Source organism: Ctenopharyngodon idella, chromosome 15 (assembly GCF_019924925.1).
Source record: "Ctenopharyngodon idella isolate HZGC_01 chromosome 15, HZGC01, whole genome shotgun sequence".
In the NCBI taxonomy this organism is placed as follows: Eukaryota; Metazoa; Chordata; class Actinopteri; order Cypriniformes; family Xenocyprididae; genus Ctenopharyngodon; species Ctenopharyngodon idella.
In genome coordinates, this window is record NC_067234.1 from 29,324,139 (window position 1) to 29,351,495 (window position 27,357).

Sequence of the window (27,357 nt, forward strand, 5' to 3'; positions counted from 1 at the left end):
CTTGAATGCCATGTTGTAGTCCTTTGTAATTTTTCCCCTTGATTATCTTTCCCAGGTGTGTCTTGTTAATGTTTTATCTTGTTAAGCCTGTTTGCCCCTGTGTATATATAGCCCTTGTGTTTCTCTTGTTGTTTTGTCAGTTGTTGTGAATGTAATGGTTAATGTTCTCCTTGTTTTTTTGTGCCACATGTGTTTTTTGTTCCCCTCCCCCCATTAAATAACCCGTCTCTTCCTGTTTTCTCCTGCTCCCGCTGATGTGTAACAATATGGTAAAAAAAGATCTGCAGCTACTTCTGTATTTACATTGTGACTTTAAAGGGTTAGTTCACCTAAAAATGAAAATTCTGTCATTAATTACTCACCTTCGTTCATCTTTGGAACACAATTTAAGATATTTTTGATGAAATCTGAGAGGTATATGACTCTTCCATAGACAGCAATATAATCAACACTTTCAAGGTCCAGAAAGGTACTAAAGACATCATTAAAACCGTCGACGTGACTGCAGTGGTTCAACCTTAATTTTATGAAGCGACGAGAATACTTTTTGTGTGCAAAAACAAAACAAAAATAATGACTTTATTCAACAATCTCTTCTCTTCCTTGTCATTATCCTTACGCAGCTGACGCAGTAAGCACAGTGAAGGCTTCCGCGTTTACGTCCGAATGCCGGCTCAGTATTGACCAAAGCTGTTTACGTGAGCAGCACAACGCATGCGTGTGATGCTGACGCAGGAGCCGGCCAATAATTTTCATTTTTGGGTGAACTGACCCTTTAAGGATCCAACATTGACAGATATGATAAAAAAAAAAAAACGATTAGCCGATAAGCAATATAGTACCAATATATCAAAAATAGCAGTGCAATTTTTTATGGCTGGACACACAATATTCCCACATATTAGCTGCTGAAAATCAATTCCAAGGGTCAAATATTACTTCTTAATAAAAATATGACACTGCTGCAAGACGGATACTCCTATCACACTGACTGATGGCTAACCTTACTCAGCAGATTTCATGCACAGAGCTCTATAATTAATCACAACAGACACTTATATTGAAGAGTAAGTTGAACTAGCATCACGTCATCGGCAGGCCTGGGCGAAAGCACAAATCTTAATGGCGTTTGGAGGTCTTCCAATGCATGTGAGAGTGTGTTTTTGTCAGCATGGCCGTGTTTGTCCTTACCCTAAGCTTGACGTGTGTGCGTCTGCGTAGCCACTTCTCTCTTGGACTTGAAGGGGAGAAGGGGGCGGAGTCAGAGTTGTCTGTCTCTTGGCCTTTCACATAGTCACAGTGCATCACCTGTCAATCAATCACACAGATATTAGCAACCAATCATTACTGTAGAAGCTGTTCAACCTCTAAGGGAGGTTAAAGGTAAATTGTGTAATTTATGCAGCACTAGAAGCACCACACAGCAATTGCAATTGTTTTCCAACAAGTTTCCTGCTTGCCCTTGGTTGGACAAATATATAATCTTGCCCTAAAAGTACGCTATTGGTTAAGCCAGCAGAGATGGCTTAGACAACTAATTGCTTATAGTACTATCTACACATTATACTTGGATAGAAATTACTCAAAATAGACAATAAAATGTCATGTCATCCTTATTTATATACCGTTTTATACAATACAGATTGTTTCAAAGCAGCTTCCCAGTTTTAAAAAGGAAAATAACAGAATCAATGATGCAAACTTCATCAAAAATGAGACATTCAAATTCTGCTATAAAGCAGCTCTAAAAGGATAATAATGTCATTATTCAACTCAAGTCAGTTCAGTAAATCCACGTACAGTAGTAAAATCCAACTATAAATCAGCAGTATTGTCCTTTTCTCTTAAGGGATGAATAGTCAAACTGTAATTGTTTTCCATCCAATAGATAATAAGAAATGCTATTTTCCTCAAGGATAAACAACAAAACATTCTTTAAATGCAGCAACTGTACAGGTCTGATTGAATAAAAATGCAGGTATAAAAACTTCAAATGAAATACAAGTCACAAAATTTATCATTCTGCAGCACTATAACTACTATGAGAAATACACCAGTTTTTATGACCTCTGGTATTTCACAAATAAATCACTCAGTCTATTCAGGTGTAGATGAAACGTCTTTGTTGCTGTAACATTTGAGCTGGATCAAGGGGATCATGTTTACTTGTCTTACTTGTATTAATCTTAAGGCTTGAGGATTTGCTGAATGTGAGACGATAGCTGCATTTGAGGACATAAATCTTTGCAAAATTTTGTCAATCTTTGACTTTGATGAAGTTGTTAATATCGTATGATCATTTTTCTGTTCAAACTGACGCGACAGTCACAGCCAATCAGAATATATTTGATTATTCAAGCTTGTTTAAGATTGTTACAGCTATGTGGAGAAGGTGGTTGGGAAAATTAGATTTTAGTGATGCGGCAGAAATAGAAATCACAATGTCACAATGTTTTTACTGTTAACTAAATATGAAACTATTTATTTTCTCTGACTGAAATGAAGCTGAAATAAAATAAAATGTAAATATTGAATTGAAATTGTTGCCTTGCCAATTAACTGAAAATAAGTTTTAGTACTAAAATTACTAAAACTAAAACTGAAGTAAAAGTTGGGACGGTTTTTAAATTTGAATAAAATGAAAGCTAAAAGACTTTCAAATCACATGAGCCAATATTTTATTCATAATAGAACATAGATAACATAACAAATGTTTAAACTGAGAAATTTTAGACTTTTATCCACTAAATGGAGCTCATTTCAAATTTGATGCCTGCTACAGGTCTCAAAAAAGTTGGCACGGGGGCAACAAATGGCTGAAAAAGCAAGACATTTTGAAAAGATTCAGCTGGGAGAACATCTAGCAACTAATTAAGTTAACTGATATCAGGTCTGTAACATGATTAGCTATAAAAGGGACATGATTAGCTATGCCAATGGTTTTCGGGCCCTCAGACAACACTGCATCACTCATCGGCATGATTGTGTCAAGGACATTACTAAATGGGCCCAGGAATACTTCCAGAAACCACTGTCGGTAAACATAATCCGCTGTGCCATCTGCAGATGCCAACTAAAGCTCTAAATTTGACATTCTTGTTGGAAATCACGGATGCCGTGTCTTCCGGGCTAAAGAGAAGGGAGACCTTCCAGCGTGTGTTTTCAGCATTCAGTTCAAAAGCCAGCATCTCTGATGGTATGGGGGTGCATAAGTGCATACGGTATGGGCAGCTTGCATGTTTTGGAAGGCACTATGAATGCTGAAAGGTATATAAAGGTTTCGAGACGACGTCTATTTCAGGGAAGGCCTTGTGTATTTCAGCAGGACAATGCAACACCACATACTGCAGCTATTACAACAGCATGGCTTCATCGTAGAAGTGTCCGGGTGCTGAATTGGCCTGCCTGCAGTCCAGATCGGTCACCTATAGAGAACATCTGGCGCATCTTTAAACGAAAAATACGTCAAAGACGACCACAAACTCTTCAGCAGCTGGAAACCTATATCAGGCAAGAATGGGACCAAATTCCAACACCAAAACTCCAGAAACTCATAACCTCGATGCCCAGATGTCTTCAAACTGTTTTGAAAAGACGAGGAGATGCTACACCATGGTAAACATGCCTCCGTCTCAACTATTTTGAGACCTGTAGCAGGCATCAAATTTGAAATGAGCTCATTTTATGCATAAAATTGTAAAATTTCTCCGTATAAACATTTATGTTATCTATGTTCTATTGTGAATAAAATATTGGCTCATGTGAAAGTCTTTTAGTTTTCATTTTATTCAAATTTAAAAAAACGTCGGGTTGTAGAAATATATAAAACAAAAACTAATAAAAATGACAAAAGCACATAACAAAATTAATAAATTAAAAAGAAAACTAAACATTAAAAAATAAAAGCTAATAAAAAATACGAATAAATTCTATAATAGTTTATATAATAGTAAAATAACATTGTGTAATGTTGCTTGAATGCACAGAAATCCTTAGTTTCTCATACTAAACTACCCATATTCAAATCTCTGAATGACTCTACACACTTCAGCGAGACTCTATCCTTTCACATGACATTTAGAAATGTATAAGTGGTGTGTAATGACTTGATCATGTCAATTGTGTCTACAACAATATCTTTCCATTTAACAGGCCCTGAGGAACACGTAATACACTAAGGAGAGTTAACACAAACAGATTAGACTAAATACATAAAACATGAAACCAAAGCACAAAATTTGCACACAGATAACAACACTATCTGGCGTGTGACACCTAAACGAACACTGCAGCTGGAACTCTTGTCAGCTCTATCTCTCTTTCATGCAGGCAAAGACAATTATGAAGGAACTGCATTCAGAAAGATAGATTGGTCTATGATTTGCCTAAATTGACTACTTCCTCCCCACCTGTGCTGAGACATCTTCTTAAGAATGAATTTAATAAGAGGTGCTATTTGCATTTGACACTCTGAGCGTACATCTGCATTGAGAAGTACATTGGTGATTTGATCTTCAAAAGTCTCTGAAAGTGAAGGATGTGCCACATTTATTTTTCTCTCAGCCAGAGGTAAGGTTGATATGAATAAAAAAAAAAAAAAAAATATTAGAACAGGATACAGTCCTTCAGGTGAATCAAAATTTCCAGCAAAAAAAAAAAGACCAAGAGAAAGTAAAGGGGACGAGTTATGGACCTTATCAAGAAGAGCAGGCAAAGAGCCTCCTTTGATAGACGATAGGTAGAAATTGTGAGAACAGGGTATTTAAAATCTTTCTTCCTGCAGTTTTGTAATGTAGTACTAATTTTCTGATTTATCTGGCATGAGAAGAGCAATAGCAATTTATTTGACCTTAAAGATGCACAACAAAATAAAATACAGTTTTACCAGATCTGAGTGGGGCTTGGCTGTGAATTGCTCTGAATGTACCTGTCGCAAAAGGAAGGCGACCACGTCGGTGGATTCCCAGTAGGAAGCGTGGAACAGGTGAGGCAGAGCCACTGTGGGAAATGACGTCAGGACGTCCGGGCAGTACAGAGCATAATCCAACCGCTTAGACCCCCACCATGCGCTGGAGACTATCACACACACACACACATAAATACACACAGTTTAGTTCAGAAGTTGGGGTCAGTAAGGTTTATTTATTGTTTCCGCACTTTTAAAGGGACAGTTCACCCAAAAATGAAAATTCTGCCGATAATTACTCACCCTTGTGTTTTTCCAAACCCGTAAGACTTTCGTTCATCTTCCGAACATAAATGAAGATATTTTAAATCAAATCTGAGAGCTTTCTGTTCCTCCATAGACAGCTACGCAACTACCACTTTGACGCTTCGTAACACTAAATTGTAAAACTAATCCATATGAATTGAGTGGTTTAGTCCAACTTTTCTGAAGAGACTCCATCGCTTTATATGATGAACAAATTTAATTTAGGCTTTTATTCACATATAAACATTGATCAGCGAACATAAACAGAAGCTCAACGAACCTGCGTGATGCACGGGAACAAAACTCCTGCGGAAGCTCAAACGTGCTGCGTAACACATGAGAATAAACCTCACTGCGTTGATGAATGTTTATATGTGAATAAAAGCCTAAATTCTAACTATTCATCATATGTGTTGCGATGGAACATTTTCAGTAAAGTCAAAAAATAGGTCGAAAGTCATTTTCATTTTTCATTAAATTATCATTCTATAACATCTTGTCTATCATCTCTGAAAATATCTTGGCAAAATTCGCCTGTTAAGTGCAGAAAATTAGCGATTTATCGTGGCAAGGCTGTCTTTCTCTAAGGTTACTGTTTAAGAACACACCCAGCGGAGGTTAAAAAAAAAAAAAAAAAATCAGCCATAGCTTTCCCTCTCTTAACACTACAAAGACAGTTCACCTATCAAAATAAACCACATAACATGAAGAATGAAGGTGTATTAATGCAAATTTCTCACCAGTCCTGTATAAACTATGGCACGTAAAGATTTTTTTTTTCTAATACAACGTTATCGTGAGAAGGCGGAGCACAAGAGAACAACGGAGCTATAATGAACACACATGTTCTAAGTATGTGTTTATAATAGGTTGAATTCAAATCAAATACAGCCAAACTGCCCATACTACTTCTGAATAGGATGTCTACTTCATAAAATGTATGAAAAAAATAATATGGTTCATATATATAACATATGGTTCAGATCACTCAAATAAATGGAGGCACCCTTAAATGGTCAGATATGGAGCTTGGGTGTAATCTAGTGAAAAAGTTTGGTACTGCGCCCAAACAAAATCTTACTGAAAGCTCATTTTTGAAATATTTCAACCTAAAATTTGGAATGTTGACATTTTTGGCTTTGATTTTCTTGCAGTTCAAGAGTAAAACAAGTTTTGTAATATATTATTATAAAATATAAACAATTATATTTTTACATTTTCATAAACTTAAACTTCTATAACTTTTTTTTTATTTCACTTTCCTAATTTATTTCACTTCTACAATAATCTGACAAGTGTCTTCTTTAAAACAAGACCAACCTTAGGTCTATGTCCCAAGCATTCTTGAATTACAACCATTTATGTTTGGATAGTGCATTTTCATGTCTATGCGAAAAAAGGGGGGTGACAGTTATTTAAACCGGTTTTTCTCAGAATTCCGTTCCTGAAAATCAGAGCGATCAGCCGACTTCAGATAACTATAACTTTTGTTACAGACAAGCTATGAAAGAAGTAAAAAACGAAAGGGCTGGAATCCAGCTTTCATATGGTATTGAAACCTTTGATGGGTTTTCGCAGATCACATCACATATAAAGCGATCGTGTCTCTTCCAAAATTTGACCAAACCATTTAATTCATATGGATTAGTTTTACAATCTCCATATGAACTTTTTGAAGTGTCAAAGTGTCAGTTGCGTAACTGTCTATGGAGGAACAGAAAGCTCTCAGATTTCATCAAAAATATCTTCATTTGTGTTCCGAAGATGAACGAAAGTCTTACAGGTTCAGAATTTTCATTTTTGGGTGAACTATCCCTTTAAGACCATTTTTATAAATGATGCTAAACATTATTGCACACTCGCCTCTATTTTACCATTATATATTTCTCGTTAGCAACAGACAGATCTTGTAAGAATAAAGCAGTGTCAATAAAACTGCCATGTTTTGGACTAATAACTGCCATTATGTCCTTTCTCTGCAGCTGAGATATGATCTACTTGAACAGAGTTAAATACACTGCGGCAGGTCTTTTGGCAGCACAGCGAGCTCTCAACACTGCATTGCTTGGCTGGAGAGCAAAAAGCATCTCTAATTATGAGGTTTGTGCAGTACGGAGTAAAGAGCAGGTCTGACGAAAGATCAAAGAGCTTTAGATAAACTTAGTGAGAGTTTAATTTTGTGCCCGAAGCTCGCCCACCCGCTGCCCACTCACTGTTGGCGATGGTGCTGCTCAGCCTGCTCTCCCAGCAGCCTGATAACTGGCTGTCCATGCTGGTCAAACTGGACCTGCGGACCTCACCACCAACCCGCCCACGTGTGTTGTGTTCCGTCTGGGGAGAGGAGGAGTGCGAAGCGCCCACCGGAACTGCACTACCGCCGGGCAGGAACACGTCAGGGTAGCTGTGGATTTCATTGACTGGAGGGAAAACATGAAGGTCATGGTGGTGAATGTTGGAAATGTAGACAGATTAGGGTTGGATCGATATCAAAATTTTGGCTGCGGTACAATATCAGCCTCTGGTACTAATACCAAATCAATACCTTAGGCAGAACAAACAGCCTTGGGTGACTAATGGAGTGAAACAAAATGAAACTATAAATGAAACAAAGCTGCAATAATACTTCTCCACATTTTACTTTTACATACATACATATATTTCAAGTTACAATTATTTAAATATTTTAATGTTTTCAAATAACCAATTGATATGTGTCTGATGCTTTGCTAGGGTAGAATGACTAATCATTTAGGCAATCATTTTTAGAGATTCTCCTTGATTTAATGGTATGAATGCGTGTTTGTGTGCAAAAAAGACAGAAAAAATGAGAACTGGATTGATTATAGACAACACCACATCATGACCCCAGAAGAGCCTGTTTAAATTGAATTTATAAAACCCTCAGCTACTGCACAAGCAAACAACAAAAGCCTCCCTTTCACTCTCAATATAACTCACCACAACGTCAAACTATGTTTGTGCAAGGGTTCTAAATGATTCCTGACAGAGATCAAGCGCTCTCCTTTCCTCCCTCTTTGAGAACACAGAATAACATGCAGGCAGAAATTCTTTAAGTGACTGTCCTGGCTAATCTGTCCCTTTATATGCCTGCTGGCTCGTGCACACATGGCCTGTTATTTCTGACAGGGGCAAAATGAATCTGTTTTCATTAGTCCAGCAGCCTGTGCAGAAAACATCCCATTAGGCTGGCCCACATTATTGGTGCAACCACACGCATGTGTGAGCATGAATATGTGTGTGTGACCTTGGCAGCTGTGTGCCACTGACCACTACAGGTGGTAAAGAGCACCCCTCCTCTGTCATTCCAGCAATTGGCTTCTCTCTCATTTGCCACTGGCTCACAAATGGCCAGGGCTTCAATTATGATGACAGTCACCAATATGTGGGGGGTGGGGATGGTTTGATGTCAGGAGCGTAGGAACAATCCGAAAAGTGAGGGGAGGACACATTATAAATCATATCAGTCTCTTTTCACAAGTATGACATGGTTTTAAATGCCTAGTTGCCACGGATACACTCCTATTGAAAATTTTAAAACAAAACTTGACAGAAATGTCCATCACTCTAGCAACAAAACTCTGCCTAAAACACTGTAGTGACAACTGTAATTAAAAAATACACACACAGGTTTGTTTTGCTATCAAAGTGAGGACATTCCATAGGCGTAACTGTACATTCTATCCCTCTACACTACCCATAAACCTACCCATCACAGAAAACATTCTGCAATTTTACATTTTTAATAAAACATTGTTTAGTATGTTTTTAAAGCTATTTTAAATATGAGGACTCATGAAATGTCCTCATATTTCATGTTTACGTCGTAATATCAGTGTAATACCTATGTCATTATACAAATTTGTGTTCTAATAAATCACAAAAACATGCGCACACACAACACACACACACACACACATATATATATGTTTCATATATATGGTTTCATATATATATATATATATATATATATATATGAAACCATCTAACCAAAAATGGCCATGGCAAGGCACTAAAATTAATTTTCATAATGTTATATGATGCAATATTTAATATGTTAATATTTTAACTATATATATATATATATATATATATATATATGTATGTATGTATACATCATTAAAATTAATATTAATATTTTTGCTATATTTATATCAGATTTTATATATATTTTTTTATAAAATATTATATTTAATATTTTTGCTATATATAAATTGCTACATTTTTATAGCTATTTATTTGTAGTATTTTTTTATTTTATTAATTTATTCTTAATTAATAGTGTGTGATATAATTGTTAAATAATTGTGTGTGTGTGTGTGTGTGTGTGTGTGTGTGTGTGTGTGTGTGTGTGTGTGTGAATGGTCAAACAAAACTATGAAAATACAACATTTTATTAAATTATTATTAATAATAATAAAAACAATACATGTAACATTTTTATAAATCTGCCAAGATTTGAGAAACAATTTTCAATGTTCTGTAATCGTAATTACGCACAGTTTGCCATCTATGAACTGGCAAATCTTACAAAAAAGGAGATGGGATGAGTTATAATGATTGCTACACCTCTGGTAATAGGGGTCTGGAAAAAGGGGAAACAGAGGGCTGGGAGATGAGCAGGGTGGAGGGCTGGTAGACAGGGAGCACAATACTGAGGCTGTATGTGAATTCTAAACAGGGGCTGCCCTATCAGCGCCGGCCATCAGAACGAGCTCATGCAATTTTATTGCTTTCCAGTCATGCTGACATCTCTAAGAGCTGGACTAAGGGCGTGTTCAGAATGTGCTTATGCCCGCTCCAAGCGTAGCCACAATCTGCAAAAGGCTCCAGAGGGCCAAGCTTTCTGCTCTCCTATCTGGGTACGTTTTTGCAGAGTTAACCCCCACAGTCTCTCAGCTTGACCTTTTCCGAGGAGTTTTCGCCGGGCGCAGGACGCATGGCTACACTGCTTAATTTCTCATGTCACTAAAGGCCTCGGAGCCAGACACAGAATACAAATTCACAGGAGCTCTCTCTTCAGAAAACGTGGACTGGAATCAGACAGCACCATTACACCAATCCTGGATGAATACAGGAAAGAAGACTGCTCTTTATGCAGACATGAGGAACGAACAGGGAGACTGATCACACTTTCGATACAGAGTTCATTAGTGTTACCAAAGCCATCTATTTATGTGAGCGATGGGCTTTTTACAACAATCAAGCTCAGTCTTACCAAGATGAAGCATGCATATAAATGGTAGCAAACATATTCTGTTGTGATCACGACACTGACGAAAACATTTGTGTGAGAGATTAGTTTGACAAATGAACAAACACTTGACTTGTGTACAGCAAGATTGCACAGATGCAGTGCTAATACATCAAAGAGGATAACCGAAAACAAATAATTAAATAGCCACTTCCTAAGTTCATGAGTCATCCATTCAATTATTATTGACAAGTGAGACATAAGCAACAGAGAGAATAAGAGATAAATGAAAACAGGAAAAAGGGGACATTGTCGTCATGTAAATGTACCCTCAGTGAACATAAGAGACTTCTTTCAAACACATTAAAATATCTTACAGACCTCAAACTTATCTTAAAATATCTTACAGAGCCGTAAAAGTAGTGTAAATGTTTCCTATTCTGCATCTTTCTGTTGGATTTGGCTTAAATCAACAAACACAGTGGGACCTGAGAAAAAATGACTCAAATTGGCCATTTTTTAATGAATCAGTATAACAGATGTTTCTATTAGTTATTGCTTTGAATCAGTCTGACTCCCCAACTCACTGAATTGGTTGAATCAGTGACTCAGTAAACGATACACAACTGTGAATCTTCTCCAGATAAGTTTGTTTATATGTGTTTAGTGTCACTTACAATTACCAACATGTAATTTAAAGAAACAAAATTGTACGATTTTAAGAATTAAAATGGTATGCATAGGTTTTATACATTCTTTTACATCCCTTTATCACAGAACATGTCAGTGATTGCTGATACAATTAGGGTACGTTTACATGACAAAGATGTACCTTTGTGCTTTTTCTGTATAGAAAACAACATAAAACGCTGTATTATGCATGCCAGGCCAGTACTTGGCGAGGTCACCTTGTAAAGAAAAACTATGCGCCTATAAACTGAACACGTAATAGGCATGTGCATGATGTCATCGTTTTCACAAATTCGCGTTTTTGTAGTTTACACGGCAATAATGGTATCATTTTCAAAAACATGCATTTTGAAACCCGTTTTCAAAAGTATGCGTTTTCAGGCCCCCAAAATGCCATTGTCATGTAAATGAATGGCCAAAAGGCATAAAAAGTTTTGTTTTTAGTTGAAAATGGTGTTGTGTAATGGACCCTTAATGAGCACTATACATCAGGGGTGCAAAACAGCCTTGCAGAGTTTGGTGCAGTGTTGCCAATTGCTTTCAGATGAAAGCTGCTAAAACTGGTCGCTAAATGTCGCTAGATGAATATATATAAATATAGATCAGTCATGGAATCTGGATAAGGTTTGTCCAAGAAGTTGCTAGGCTTATGAAAAAAGTCTCAAAAGGGGCAGGGGAGTCGCTAAATCTAGCGACAAAATCGCTAAATTAGCAGCACTGGTTTGGTTCCAACCCTGCTCCAACACACATACTGGTAGTTTTCAAATAAGCCCGAAGGACTTGATTAGCTGGATCAGGTGCGTCTAATTAGGGTTGAGGCTAAATTCTGCAAGGCTGTGGCCCTCAGGAACTGAGTTTTTCACCCCCGGTATCCACTTGACGAACACTATACACCAGGGGAGCCCAATCCTGTTCCTGAAGATGTACCTACCTGCAGAGTTCAGATCCAACCCTGATCCAACACACCTGTCTGTAATTATCAAGTGCTCCTGAAGATCTTAAAGGGTTAGTTCACCCCAAAAATGAAAATTCCTCATATCGTTCTAAACTTGTAAGACTTTCGTTCATCTTTGGAACACAAATGAAAATCTTTTTGATGAAATCTGAGAGATGTCTGTTCCTCCATTGACTGCCTTTGCAACTTGATCTTTGACGCTTCAAAAAGTTCATAAAGAGATTGGAAAACTAATCCATATGAATTCAGGTTTGGTTGAGCTTCTGCTTATGTCTGCTGATCAATGTTTACATGTGAGTAAAAGCCTAAATTAAATCTGTTCATCACAAAAAGCAATCAAGTCTCTTCAGAAAATTTGGACTAAACCACTCAATTCATATGGATAACTTTTTGAAGATCAATTTGCAAAGGCAGTCAATGGAGAGACAGACATCTCTCAGATTTCATCAAAAAGATCTTCATTTGGGTTCCGAAGATGAACGAAAGTCTTACGAGTTTGGATCGACATGAGGGTGAGTAATTAACAGCAGAATTTTCATTTTGAGGTGAACTAAACCTTTAATTAATTGGTTCAGTTGTGTTTGACCAGGGTTGGAGCTGAACTTTGCAGGAAGGTAGATTTCCAGGAACAGGTTTGGGCACCGCTGCTATACACTATACACTTAATGAACTGAAGAGTATATGCACTTTACGCACTGCAGTCAGAGCAAGACTGTGCTTCTGAACATCCATCTATATTAAGTGATTCTATAATATCTGAAACACTTTAGGAGCCAGTTTTAGTCTGGAACCCTGGCTGAAGGCAAGAACATGGCAGCAGAGTGCAACGCTCAACTTTTAGGGGGAAAAAAAAAAAAGAAGGAAAAATGTACTAGAGCGCAATAAGAAAGGTCAATTGCGAAAGAGGTCTTGCTCAAAATACAGGCTTATTGGACTTGAAAATGATTGGGCGACTCAGAGAAGATGGAAGACTAAGGCACAGCAGGATATAGCATTTACTGCACTGTAGAATAACACAAGAGAGACCTTTGAGATGAGGGCGAGGTGGTATATGAGCTCTGGGCATGAGGGGATGAAGGAAATACGAAGAGGTATACAGAGCTCAGTGGAAAGAATCAAGCTGTTCTTCAGCATAATGAGAAAAAGAACTCTGTGATGTTGCTCCACATACGGCTTTAGGATTGCAGCCCCCAGTTTTCAACTACTTGAAATGAATGGCTCTGGATTTCCCGGCTGCCAAATGAAATGAATCAATCCAAATGCACAGGAACAGCATAAACATGAAAACAGATGGATATCAGATACATTTCTCACATTAAATGCCCGCTGAGTAAATCTGTAATGATTCATAATGAAAGAACCTTACACATGGGAGGCCGTTCCAGAGATACTCCATTAGGATAGCAATTATTAACTACTGAATTAAAACAGAGCATGTGTGAGTGGTGTGTGTGTGCATGCATTAAATTAGACACATCCACGCCTCGGTATCTAACAAATATTGTGACATTCTTCGCCTATGATCAGCAGAGTGAGACTTGATATAATTAAAAGTCAGTGTCACATTTCCTGTGAGACACAGACTCTTTACTCTCAATGGCTGATGCCTCTCTCTGTTGCATTGTGTTGATCAGAGTTATAATCCCTTCTTATTCAAGAAGACTTCACAGCTAATACTGTATATATTTGCTTTCCTGTCAAATGCTCTTTAAAACAGCTTATTTACACATATTTAGAGAAGAGTTTTTATGTTTCTCAAGGTTATCTTCAAGATTTTCAGATTTGTTTACTTTTCATTATTTCAGTTCATAAAGATATTTTATCAATAAATGTTTTGTTTATTTTTTGTTGATTATTTTTATTTCAGTTCAGCCACTTTTTTTTAGTTTTGCTTCACTTTAGTTCTTCGTTTATTTGGTTTTTAAACCAATAGTTTTAGTTACAGCAACTACCCTGGCTTAGCCTGGATCATTTAATTTCCCCCATGTTAATTACTTTTTCCAGTATACAAAAAAGGTTTTAACTCAATAGTTTACATCTTAGGTTTAATTTACAATAACCGTCCTATTTTAGCCCAGTGTTTTTACTGTTTAAAAGCACAATATTTAAGATTTTTTGATTAAAATATCCAAAAACCACTAGAACAATGTTATATATTTTGTTGACTTGTGTACTTACATTATCCCAAATGTTTCCAAGAATGTTTAAATCTAAAGAAATAAGCAATTTGAACTAGGACACCGATCGTGTCCGTGTGTCACCTATCAATGACATCATACACTGCAAAAAATGACCATGATTTTAACGGTAAAAGACTGTAAAAATGCTACAGTGAAAAACAGTTAATTGGTTTACAGAAAGTTTCCGTACTATATACGGTGAATAACTGTAATAGCTCTAACGGGACATTTAACGTAATTGATAGTAAAATACCATTAAATTTACAGTTTTTATAGTGAAAAATAACAAGTCATTGTATAATTTACAGTTATAATTGACATTCCCATAATTCACTGCGTGACACTTTACATTTGATGCATTTTCGTTGAAATAACTCTGTTTCTTCTTAGTTTTTTCTAATCATTTATGTACATTAGGGTTTAATGTTACATCTAATGTTGTTAAATTAATGTTTATTGCATTTTTATAATTTCATGTGTGTTACCATGATGGTGTTTAGTGTGATGGTGTGTGAATGACACTGCACCTTCTATATATTAGTAATGTCCTTCTCAGCTCGTGGAAAAGCTGTTTGTGATGAGCTTCGATTCATCATGTGACTCTCATCACCACTGTGTTTGGTGGTTGTCAGTGTATTATAAAGGTACAAAACAGATAGTAATACTTCAATACGTTGCTAAATTAACAGTATATCAGTTAATAAAATACGTTTCTTTACCGTAAATTTAACATAATTTTTTTTCAGTGTGTAAAATGAACAGTTATGAACTGTAATTATTACAATATAAACCTTTAAATTATACCGTTTTCAACTGTAATATACACAGCTGTCCCGTAAAACCTAAAACTTTGCTACCGTATTTTTACGGTAAAGTTCTGGCAACCACAGCTGTCGGTTTTTTACCATAAATTTTAGGGGGATTTTTTTTTACAGTGTACCTGCGTTACCCTCGGTTTCCAGTTTTATTTTGTAGAAACCATGGAAACACCAAAGATGCTTTAATATATTATGTGTTTTATTAGACAGGTGAGCAACTGTTTGGATACATTCATTGACAGAAAACTAATCATGTTATATAGCTCAACACAGTAAGTCTTATTGCTTAAATCTCGTTTTCTTGAATTACAGCGAGTACCATGTTTTACCATGCCTAATATCGATCTAGCTTACTGCAGTGTGCAACAAGCGTCTCATAGTAGCCGCAGAGCGAACGCAGAGTAGCACTATAACAATTTTAATGTGATAAAACAGTGCAGCGTTACCTACATACGCTTGGCAGGAAGACGTGGAAGCGGCGACTGTGGCATAATAAAAGTCTCTCATTAGCAATCGCTCCAGAGGCCTTGTTTCTGCTTGCACACCACTCGGCCCTGCTCTGCTTCATACTACAATAACGTTAATAATCTCATCAATGAACATGATTTCCCATCCCAATTCTTTTCCACTGGCTGTAGACGTGAAGACAACACCTCCTATGATTCCGTGAAATCAAGGCATCATCAAGCTACGCCTTCGTTTTGAATAAGCGACCTCTAGCGGCGAAACTTTACATATTGTGCCTTTAACTAAAACCAAAACTATCACTACTACAAATAGTTTGCGTTAATTGAAATAAAGCTGAAAAAAAAAAATTTATGAAAAACTTGAACTTCGAAAAGTTAGAAAGGCAAAATTAGAAAAGTTGCCTTGGCAGCTAACTGAAACAAAATAAGTTGAAGTGCTAGAATGAGTCAAATTAAAACTGCCTTAAAAAATAAATCAGATTTAAATAAAAATATATTAAAAAAAAAAAAAAAATCACATAACAAGATGATTAAAACTTAAACTAAGATTAAAAATATAAAGGAAGGTCATTCAAAATATTAATAAATACTACTGTATAATAGTATATAAATAATACTAAAATAACACATTTTGGGGTGTTTCTTTCATTGAAAGGTTTATAAAGGGTACATCATTAGCTCAATAATATTTGTCCTAGTTCTAGGCCTAGTCTACAATATAGGACAAGCCTAAAATGGATGACATATAAGTTAAATCTGTCTGCAAAGCAGGATAAAATATGCTCTAAATAAATCAAGAGCTCATTACGGAGCGAGACACCAGCCTCCAGAACTTGGTAAAGCTCCAGGGAATCTGACACTGAGTAAAAGAATGTAAGCGGGGTGAGAGAAGGCACAGCATTGCTCAGGTTAGCAGGTATCTGTCAGGAAAAGGATGCATGCAAAAAGAGGAAGTCACCAAAAAATCCACTGAGAAAGACTGTAGTTTCTTCCCAAGAAAACATTAACAACCGAACCAGAAACATTCCTTAAAATAGCACAGAGATAATTTGGCAACCCAAGATAAGCGCATTACTGTGACAAAGCAATTATGAAACATAATAAAAGGAACAAATGAGTGAATATTATGTTTTATTTGTGCATGTGGTTCAGCAGCGAACAGTTTAATTGATTCTCAACGGGATATCTCACTCACCGATAAGGGTGGAGCGGCCGTCTCCCAGAGGGTAGCGCTGGTAGCGGGGCACAGGGAACGGAGGCAGTTTGTGGAATTGGGTGTGCAGCAAGGGCTCCAGTCTGGAGGCTGACGGGTCGGAGGGGTAAAACAGGTTGAAGATCTGTGAACATGCAGGCCGGAGCTGAGACACTGCAGGATAGAAAGAAAAGATAGTAACGACTAAATTAATTGTAAATAAGACTGAGGAGAAGGAACATCTAATGGGAATGTCTGCCAGTGTATCAAGAGGACAATGTGTTCTGGTCATTAATTGGAGAATTTCTACACCAACCCTGGACGGCGGGAAGCACTGTGCGTCTCATGGCTAGCACCAATCCAAGAGGACAGCCCAGTAGAAAACAATCTGTCACCTCAAAGTCAAAGCGACCTGGATTCAACAGTATACTGGGGCTGCTGCTTGGTCTGAGGTCCGTTCCATCCTGTATCAAACTGAATACACATACAAACACAAAGATGACATTTGCTTAAATTACTCCACAGAGTTTTTGCCTTTGGATGACTCTGGGCACTCTGGGAGTTGTTTAAGCCGCCCAGAATTCCCAGACAAAACAAAGCACATGGTTAGTTTACTTTATACTAAGTGCTTTAAGCTAAATTCTGAATATCTGTAGTCAAAAACCTGGCAAACTTTGGTAAATCCCACAGTTATTTCTTAATTAAATTGTCTGAACCAGTTTTTCATGTAAACAAAAAGTGCATGCACTGATATAAAATTATATCTAACCTCAATGGATTACAGCAAGAATCTTTCTGTTAAACCACCAACAACTACTTTTCCTCACTGCCTTTTAAATCTCCACTCGTTTTTGCACATTGTTTGTCTTTATTACCATCATGCTACAAGCGATGACAGAAAAGCTCTTAAAGACTCTGACTGGCTATCTCACCTCAGACTGAGTGTGAAAAGGATAGGGTGTACAGGGCCCCAGGGACAGATGATTTGGAGTGAATTGTAGTAGAGCTGAGGGGTATGGATGAGCTAAATGATAAGTCTCCCTCAGGTCTAGCACTATCAGTCCTGGGTGAGAATCAGTGCTTTTGTTCGGCACTTCTCTAAGCGGCCTTATAGTCACTGTACAAAGGCCCAAGATATAAAAACCTATGGCAAGATAACTTGCAATACAAGGGAGGGAAATGAGAAGGTCACTAGATCAATCATCAAAATCAATCATTTGGCCAGCCAGCAACATTTTTATTGTTTAAAAAAAAAAAAAAAAAAAAAAAAAAAAAAAAAAACGTTTTTGTTTATTTTTGCATTTCAATATGTATTTTCTACTTGGCAGATAAAATGAAAAAATTATCAAGGTATTTAAACACATATAAATATACAAAAATAGACTGCTTTTATATCATGTTGTTGGTGAATTACCAATATATAAAAACACTTTTGATAAAAGAATAGGCATGAATTTTTATGATAAATGAAGCATTTTTCCTAAAATGACACCTGTGGGGTAGTGTGCCAGATGCTTCATAGTCTCAGCCTCAGACGTCTGATTTATAAAACGGTTAGTTCCTGTCCTTGATTCTGATTGGTCAATAGCTGTGTTTTATTCACGATAAAACACGGCTATGACAGCTTCACCCAACGGTTCTGTGTATCACTACACAACACCCTTAGCAACCACTCTTAGCAACGTAAACTGTTTGTTCTCAATTGATATTGTTCATTGAAGCTTATTGTATTATGTAGAAGAGTATTGTGAGAAAAAGATCAAGTGAGCGAGTTTATTACCTGCATTCAGATTTAGCATTTTCCTTCAGGTCAGTCTTATGTTCATAATAAAAAATCTGTTTAAATGTCCGATGTATTATCTTGTCCTTTTAACAGTTAAAGGTTTTTCCCGTGACTGACAGCACTAGTCAAAGCATTTATCAGTTGTGTCTTGTTCCGTGTTCACAACAGTTCAGTCTTTTCAATGTAAAAATCTTCGCTACTGACTGATACACTCTTAAAGACAGTCTTTGCCGCCATCTAATGGCGTTATAATGTAACTTCTGTTGCTGTTCACTGTCAGGGACTATTTTTTCGGACGGAAGGAAGGTTTTTGGTGAAAGTTTAATTCATTAAAAGTTGCATTGATACATATTTTTGGCTTTAATATTTGTATTGTGTGGTAACCGTTTTATAAAAGCAATAAGGTACTCAAGGCTAGTGCTGTATCGTGAATAAGTCACGGCTGAAGGGTTTGCAGGCACTCCGCTTCGCATCATACCTAACAACGCCCTTCAGCCGTGACTTATTTAAAGGGATAGTTCACCCAAAAATGAAAATTTGATGTTTATCTGCTTAATCCAAGATGTAGGTGACTTTGTTTCTTCAGTAGAACCTCACCAACCGGATGCTCAAGGCAGTTGGACATAGTGGTGTATTAGAGGTAAAAAATTATATAAATACTGTTCGGTTTCTCGCACAAACCGATCGTTTCGTGTCTTAGGACATGAATGTGTCGTCACGAGCCGCAGGGTTTAATTTGGATTTGTCTGTGCATGTTTTTTTGACTCTTATAGATGGAGTTACCATTGACAAGCATTATACGACTTACAGATCGCAACGGTTGGAGTTAAAAATCATCATTTGTGTTCTACTGAAGAAACAAAGTCACCTATATCTTGGATGCCCTGGGGGTAAGCAGATAAACATCAAATTTTCATTTTTGGGTGAACTATCCCTTCAAGATACAGCACAGCCTCTCGTACCTTATTGCTTGCATATATAGCACACTTAAGTGGAAACACTTCAGGATTTTCGAAGTCGTCATCTGGTTGGTTGAATTCTACAGGATGTCTGGGAGACGTGTGTATCACGTTCTTTAACAGTCCGCCTGGAAACGACCCATACATGTCAGTCAAACGTCCCCTTGGGCGGTCCTTGGCCAATGAAAGCTGCGATAGAGTCCAGACCTTCTGCCGTCAGTCTGAAGGTCTGGCTATGCGAGACTAGATGCTTCAGGTTAAGCTGTTCAAGTTGTTAAACTAATAGTGATACTGTAGCAATCCAAGCATCCAAGAAATATTAAGTAAAAAAATGTTGAAAATGTCACTACAATAAAATATACTGAATATTACAGTATAATATATAATATTAAATATTACATTTTGATAATATTAATATAATATTGAAGTTTAATATTACAAATTACAATATATAAGAAAAAATATGGAAAAAATTGTTTCACAACATTAAAATATACAAAATAATAGTATAATATCATAAATAATTAAATATATAGTTACAAAAATGTTTCACAACTTTAAGATAAATATTCTGATTATAATTTAATATTATAACATATTATATTTTCCTGACTGGCTTATGGGATCAAGATTTTGGGAAATTGTGAAGTGCTTTTTTAAAATAATGTATTTATTATTGTAAGAGCTATATTTCATATTTCATACTTCAGAATTGATATTTTCATATTTTGTTGTGTAAATTTAATTTTTTTTTTTTTTTGTTAATCAATTAGACATTTACTGTTGAATGTATTTGGTTTATATTTGTTCTTACTGCGCATGTTCAGCGAAGTCATTTATGTAGCGCACATGAAAAGTTATTGCTGCATATGCAATAAGTTCAGACGAACAGTGGGAGAACACCAAGCTTTTGACCATGTATAGTTTTGTGAGATAGCAGAAGTGGTTAAATATAGACAAACAAGTTGTTAAAGGGTTAGTTCATTTAAAAATTAAAAGTTCATTTATTACTCACCTCATGCCGTTCCTCACCCGTAAGACCTTTGTTAATCTTCATTTGACATTTCCTCTCTCAAGATCCATTAATGTACTAAAAACATATTTAAATCAGTTCATGTGAGTACAGTGGTTCAATATTAATATTATAAAGCGACGAGAATATTTTTGGTGCGCCAAAAAAAAAAAAAAAAAACGACTTATATAGTGATGGCCGAACTGATTTAAATATGTTTTTAGTACATTAATGGATCTGGAGAGAGGAAATGTCATTGCTAGCTATGGAGGCCTCACTGAGCCATCGGATTTCAACAAAAATATCTTAATTTGTGTTCCAAAGATTAACGAAGGTCTTACGGGTGTGGAATGGCATGAGGGTGAGTAATAAATGACAGTATTTTTATTTTTGGGTGAACTAACCCTTTAAGAGAAGATGTTGTTGCATAAGACAATTTTATGATGTAAGAAGACTCTGCTGACTTGGAAAATAAATCATGACAAAGGAAACTATGGACTGCTAGTCATATATACAAGATCAGAAGATATGCGTCAAAACTTGTGGAATAACTAAAAGACATTCACATGTTCCGTACAATTCTTATTTGTGTTTAAATTTTATTTTAAACAGTTAATGTATTCTACAGTGTCTCAACTTACCCCTCAACATGACACAGCTTAGTCCTAACTCCAATCTGCATAAGTAGACTACTTTAATTGATATGCAATTTTATGCACAATGACATAACAAATTGCTAGCTCTAATTGAGGGTAAAAACATGGAATGCTACTTTTGTATGCAGGAATTTTAGGAACTATTTTAGTAAAAGAGCTAAGCTGCAGGTTTGTGACAACAACAGTGCTGAGAAATCTCTCTTGACACATCAATACCATAAATAGAATCATTTAGAAGATAAACAGTTGGATGTTTGGTCCTTTGCCGCTGTGGCATTGAGCAACTTCTGTTGAAAAGGCATCGTTCAGTCTGTGCCTCAGTCTCTCATACAGTACTTGCACACTGACTGCAGCTGTGACTATTAATAGCACTGCAGCACGCAACATGCCATCGAGCAGCCAATATTGATAAACAGAAATGGGAAAAAGAGTGACACATTTATGGATGGCTTGGCCAAGGGGACACATCTGGGTAATCTCATTCTGATTTCTTGTTACCAAAAAAGAAGTATATTCATCCTAAAAATAGAGAATGACTAAGGATGCCAATCTGCCCCAAAAAGAATTTTAAAAAATAATGCCAGTTTACTTCCCTTCTGCTATTGTTTGAATAAAAACATAGTCCCACCTCAAGCTCACACTATTGGTTAGGCCAATGTTAACATGTCAGACTATTCCAAAAAATAAGAGCAATGCTGAAAATGCCTCTTCAGGGATTATCTCTGCATGGAGAAAATATTGTAATAGAAACACTCACTCACAGCATCATAAAACAGCATTTGATCTCTGTTCTTGTATACATTACCTGCTGAGGAATGGGTGGTGCTGGCTGCCAGAGGAGTCTGCATCATACGAGTCGCTCTGTTTGCGGCTGAGTGGAGTTTTCCTGTTGCGGGTCTCACTGGGGGCAGATAGGTCGATGTTGCTCCTGCTAAGACGTTTGCTGGAGCTCAGGCTCGGACTGACCTCAGGGTTATCCTGAGTGTGTGGAAAAAAATGAGACAGCCAGTTGAATAGAGCCATTATTTATATAAATGTGAAAATAATATACGTGAGCACTGAAGCAGAGCGTCAAATAAAGTCTGGATGGTGTGCCTGGTGTGAAAGATGTTCTGTGCTTCCTGAAGATCACAGAAATGTGATGGGAAGACCCACAGGAGTTTGCTCAGAAGTTGCACTTTCATAGCTCAGAGGACTAAATTGAGCTCTCAGTGATGTTTCTTTATCGACTTTGTCTCAGAGCGTTAAGAGATTGAAACAGACACCAATGAAACAACTGTCGACATTCAGAGTTAAAGCTATAAAATGAATGTGGATAGAATAGCTCAGGTTATTTCACTATAAATTTTAATGAGACATTTTTGTATATTGAGGCTTTAAATATTCAGGCTTTGATATCTTGGCATATTTGAGTTTGACAGAGTTTTCAACATTGTTGAGATCTCATGTACAACTTTACAGATGTGATATCTCAATTGTAGGGATGCAAAATATATCAGTACCTTATCTGTTATTAGCTGATGTTACAGATTTGTAATTTATCGGTATCAGTCGATATTGGACATTTCAATGTGTATGCACTATTTATCTATTTTTTACCTCTATTTATTTTGGTAACAATTGACAATTAGGTCCTATTAGTTAACATTAGTTTATGCATTAACTAACATTAGCAATACATTTGTTACAGTATTTATTCACCTTTTTTTTTTTCATTATTAGTTAGCTCCGGTTCATGAAATAATATAAACAAATACAACGTTTGATTTTAATCATGTATTAGTAAATGCTAGAATTATATATATATATATATATATATATATATATAGTTCAGTCATGAAACTCTAGATGGTGCAGGCTGATGGGTCCTTAACGCAAGCTGATGATAATTACAGCATTAACTACTTGGTATAATCTGATTGGTCCATGTCACTTGCAGCCAATGAGCTTGTTGCTCTCACTTTAAATGGCTGGTTGCATTCACTATAGCAGTTTGCAGTGCACTTCAGAGTTCCTCTAAAACCCTCCACCTTCCCCAGCTCCACCTGTATAGATCTGCTATGGGTTATTGATATATGCTATTTGTGCAGCAGCACTATGTCTTACTCGCAGCAGTGTATCGGTGTTTGTATTGGCAGTAGCAAGTTCCTGTACTTATTCTGCAGCAGCAGCAGCAGCAATTCAGCAGCAGCGTAGCAGATCTATTCCACCAAAACCAAATACATTAACATTGTCATATCCATTACCATGCTAAATATATATATTTAGTTAAACTGAGCTCTGTTCTTCATAAAAATTCTCCAGGTCCTGCAAATTCTTCAGTGTTCCACCATCTTTTGCATATTTAAACCCTTTACAGCAGTGACTGAATGATTTTGAGAGCCGTCTTTTCACACTGAGGACAATTGAGGGACTCAAACACAGCTATTAAAAAAGATTCAAACATCCACTGATGCTCCAGAAGAAAACACTATGCATTGAGTGTCGGGGGGTGAAAACTTTTGAACAGGATGAAGATGTCCAAATTTTTCTTATTTTGTTTAAATATAAATTTTTTTCATTTAGTACTGCCCTTCGGAAGCAACAGAAGATACTTTCATGTTTCCCGGAAGACAAATTAAATACAATTTACCTTGATCTTCAAATTCCAAATGTTTTCACCCCCCGTCTATTAATGCATCATGTTTCCTACTGGAGCATCAGTGAATGTTTGAACCTTTTTAATAGTTGTGTGTGAGTCCCTCAATTGTCCTCAGTGTGAAAAGACGGATCTCAAAATCATTCAGTCACTGCTGTAAACGGTTCAAATATGCAAAAGATGGTGGAAAACTGAAGAATCTGCAGGACCTGGAGGATTTTTCTGAAGAACAGAGCTCAGTTTAACTGCTCAGAACAAACAAGAGACTCATGAACAACCATCACAAAACAAAAAAAAAAAACAGTCGTAGATCATCCAGGTAACCACACACAGTATTAAGAAGTGGTTCACATACTTTTTCTTGCAACTGTATATATATACACACACACACACACACACACACACACACACACACACACACACACACACTCATACACACACATACAGTATATATACAGTTGCAAGAAAACTTATGTGAACCACTTGCAGAATCTGTGAAAATGTGAATAATTTTACCAAAATAAGAGAGATCATACAAAATGCATGTTAATTTTTATTTAGTACTGTCCTGAGTAAGATAGTTTACATAAAAGATGTTTACATATAATCAACAAGATAAAAAAAATAGCAGAATTTGTTAAAAAAGCTTCAAACATTCACTGATGCATTAAGAGACGGGGGTGAAAACCTTTTAATTTTTGTAGATCAAGGTAAATTGTACTTAATTTGTCTTCCAGGAAACATACAAGTATCTTCTGTTGATTCCGAAGGGCAGTACTAAATGAAAAAATATATATTTAAACAAAAAAAGAAAAGTTCAAAAGTTCAAAAGTTTCCTTCTGAAGCATCAGTGAATGTTTGAACCTTTTTAATAGTTGTGTTTGAGTCCCTCAATTGTCCTCAGTGTGAAAAGAAGGATCTCAAAATCATACAGTCATTGTTGGAAAGGGTTCAATTCACAAATTTTGACCGGGGCCATTTTAAAGAGGACCTATTATGCAAAATTCACTTTTGCATGGTGTTTGGCTATAAATGTGTGTTGGCAGTGTGTGTACACAACCACCCTATAATGATAAAAATCCAACCACATCTCTTTTGTTTTTAATCCCCATAAATCATAAGCAGTGTCTCAGAACAAGCCGTTTCCAGATCCCTGGCAGTGTGACGTCACATTAGCCACAGGACCCGCCCACAAATGTTGGCAGACACTGCTGTTTTAACATAGAACCGCCCTGAGCGAGTTCACAGTGAGTTTACACAGTCTGCCATTGCTGCACTGACAAGAATGTCTCCCAAGCATTTTAGGTGTTCTGTAGCTAGATGGATTAATCCACATAGCTCTCTCCATTCACTCCCTAAATCTGAGCCGCTGAAGACGAGGTGGATTAATTTTGTTTTCGAAGAAAATGCTCCCTCAACTCTACCGAAATTCGTTTATGACTGCGCGAATCATTTCTCACCGGACTGCTTTGTGAAGGAATGTCAATACAAAGGGACAATACAAAACAGAGATTGTGCTAAAAAGTTGTTACTCAAGGATAGATCAGTAAACTGTTCATGAAACACACTGAAAAAAAAGTGGCAATTTTAACATGCTATAAAAAATTATCTGTGGGGTATTTTGAACTAAAACCTCACATTCACACTCTGGGGACATCAGAGACTTATTTTACATCTTGTAAAATGGGGCATAATAGGTCCCCTTTAATAGTTGTGTTTGAGTCCCTCAATTGTTCTCAGTGTGAAAAGATGGATCTCAAAATCATACAGCCACTGCTGGAAAGGGTTCAAATATGCAAAAAATGCTTGAAAACTGAAGAATCTGCAGGACCTGGAGGATTTTTCTGAAGAACAGAGCTCAGTTTAACTGCTCAGGTCAAACAAGGGACTCATGAACAACCATCACAAAACAAAAAAACAGTCGTGGAACATCCAGGAAACGACACACAGTATTAAGAATCAATGGTTCACAAACTTTTGAACAGGGTTATTTTAATAAATTCAGCTATTTTTTTTGTCTTGTGGACTATATGTAAACATATTTTATGTAAAATATCTTACTCAGGAGAGTACTAAATAAAAAATAACATGCATTTTGTATTATCTCTCTTATTTTGTTAAAATTGTTCACATTTTCACAGATTCTGCAAGTGGTTCACTTCATACTTTTTCTTGCAACTGTATATATATATATATATCAGTTGATAGGCATTTCATTGTGTCTAAGCTATTTACCTTTTCTTTGTCATAATCTAATGCTCATATAGTCATTTAAAGTGTAATAACACTGTAAAATGTAATCTAATTTCATTTAATCTCAAAATGCAAATCAAATTGCATACTGTACATTATAAAGTTGTGATGCCTAAATTCCCTTTTAACATTTAAAATGATTGATTCTAGTTTTAGTTGTATATTTTTAATTTATTTTGTCAAAATTGTATAATAATGTAATATTTATTGTACACAGTGCATTCCTATTAAAAATGTTGTTTTTTTTGTTGTTGTTTTTTTTACAAGAAACACTAAGACAAGGAAGAAAAGAACAAAAGTAGTTTTGTGTTTTCAAAACTGTATGATTCAGTGTTTAAGTACATACCTGTAAGCTCTCTGTGCTGTTATGTCGGCTGCTGTGGATGGGGCTGCTGTGTCGAGGGCTGTTGCTGAAACAGAGAGCGTCGAAACACAGCACACCTCCCACACAGTCGCCCAACAAACACACCTGTACAAAACACACACACAAACTAATTCAGCCAGAATCAGTGCAGCGTTACTGCATGCAATCAACACTGTCAGGCAAATCTCAGGATTGCATAATGACAGCTCAATCTACAGTGCAGTCTGACAGTCAATAACATGTTTAATTAATCGCACAGAAACAACACAGCTGCAGCTCTAGCGCCTTTCTATTTGATGTTGATGAGCATCTCTGCGGTGAGCTCAAATAATGTATAGATGCTCTAAAAACAAACAAATCCACAGGTCTAATTATCAGTGTCAACAACAGATGAGTCTGCAACACATTTTAAATGAACAACACGGTTATGGCTATGTCAAAAAACACCAATTTTTCTGCAGAACCAAAGGGCTAATATGCTATTTGAATAGTCCGGCTCCCTAGAGAGTCAACACTTGACATGCAGCTCATAAACTGCGGTCACCACTTCAGGAAATCATTGTGCCTCCTAAATTGACAGGAGAGTGTTATTGGATTAATCATGTGAGATTATGGAGTAAGACGAGTGGAAAGACACCCTCCTTTTCGTCTGTTTTGAATGACTCATCAGTGATGAGTCACTATCCCTGCCACAGACCCACACACCCTTCCTACTGCTGCTCCACACAACATTTGCCTTCCTAATACTGATCTGGGACTTCCTTTATCTGCTTGTGTGGCCGAATCTCGATTGTTATGGAAAAACAGTCAAAATTGGTTTCAGGGCTGAGAAGCAGTCACATTTACCACTGCTCTCTGTAATTTTGTGGACCAAATTCAGTCATTGTCTGTCCACTTTTGTTGGTGTTGGTACCGGAAGTATTATTCCATTCTTTTTGTTTCTATGGGGATTTTTAAAAAGTCTTA

General features: G+C 36.6%; 1 protein-coding gene across 4 annotated transcripts in view; it reads right to left on the reverse strand.

Annotated features, from left to right (window-relative positions):
• Nucleotides 1–27,357, reverse strand: part of pitpnm3 (PITPNM family member 3) — a 111,018-nt gene that overhangs the window by 13,750 nt on the left and 69,911 nt on the right. For all 4 annotated transcript variants that reach the window (XM_051863107.1, XM_051863106.1, XM_051863104.1 and 1 more), the window contains 7 exons: nt 26,374–26,496; nt 21,942–22,114; nt 17,043–17,200; nt 16,730–16,900; nt 7,426–7,629; nt 4,928–5,076; nt 1,192–1,308 (listed from right to left, as the gene is read on the reverse strand). In XM_051863107.1, the coding sequence (XP_051719067.1) occupies nt 1,192–1,308; nt 4,928–5,076; nt 7,426–7,629; nt 16,730–16,900; nt 17,043–17,200; nt 21,942–22,114; nt 26,374–26,496 (1,095 nt within the window). The remainder of the gene's footprint in view (nt 1–1,191; nt 1,309–4,927; nt 5,077–7,425; nt 7,630–16,729; nt 16,901–17,042; nt 17,201–21,941; nt 22,115–26,373; nt 26,497–27,357) is intronic.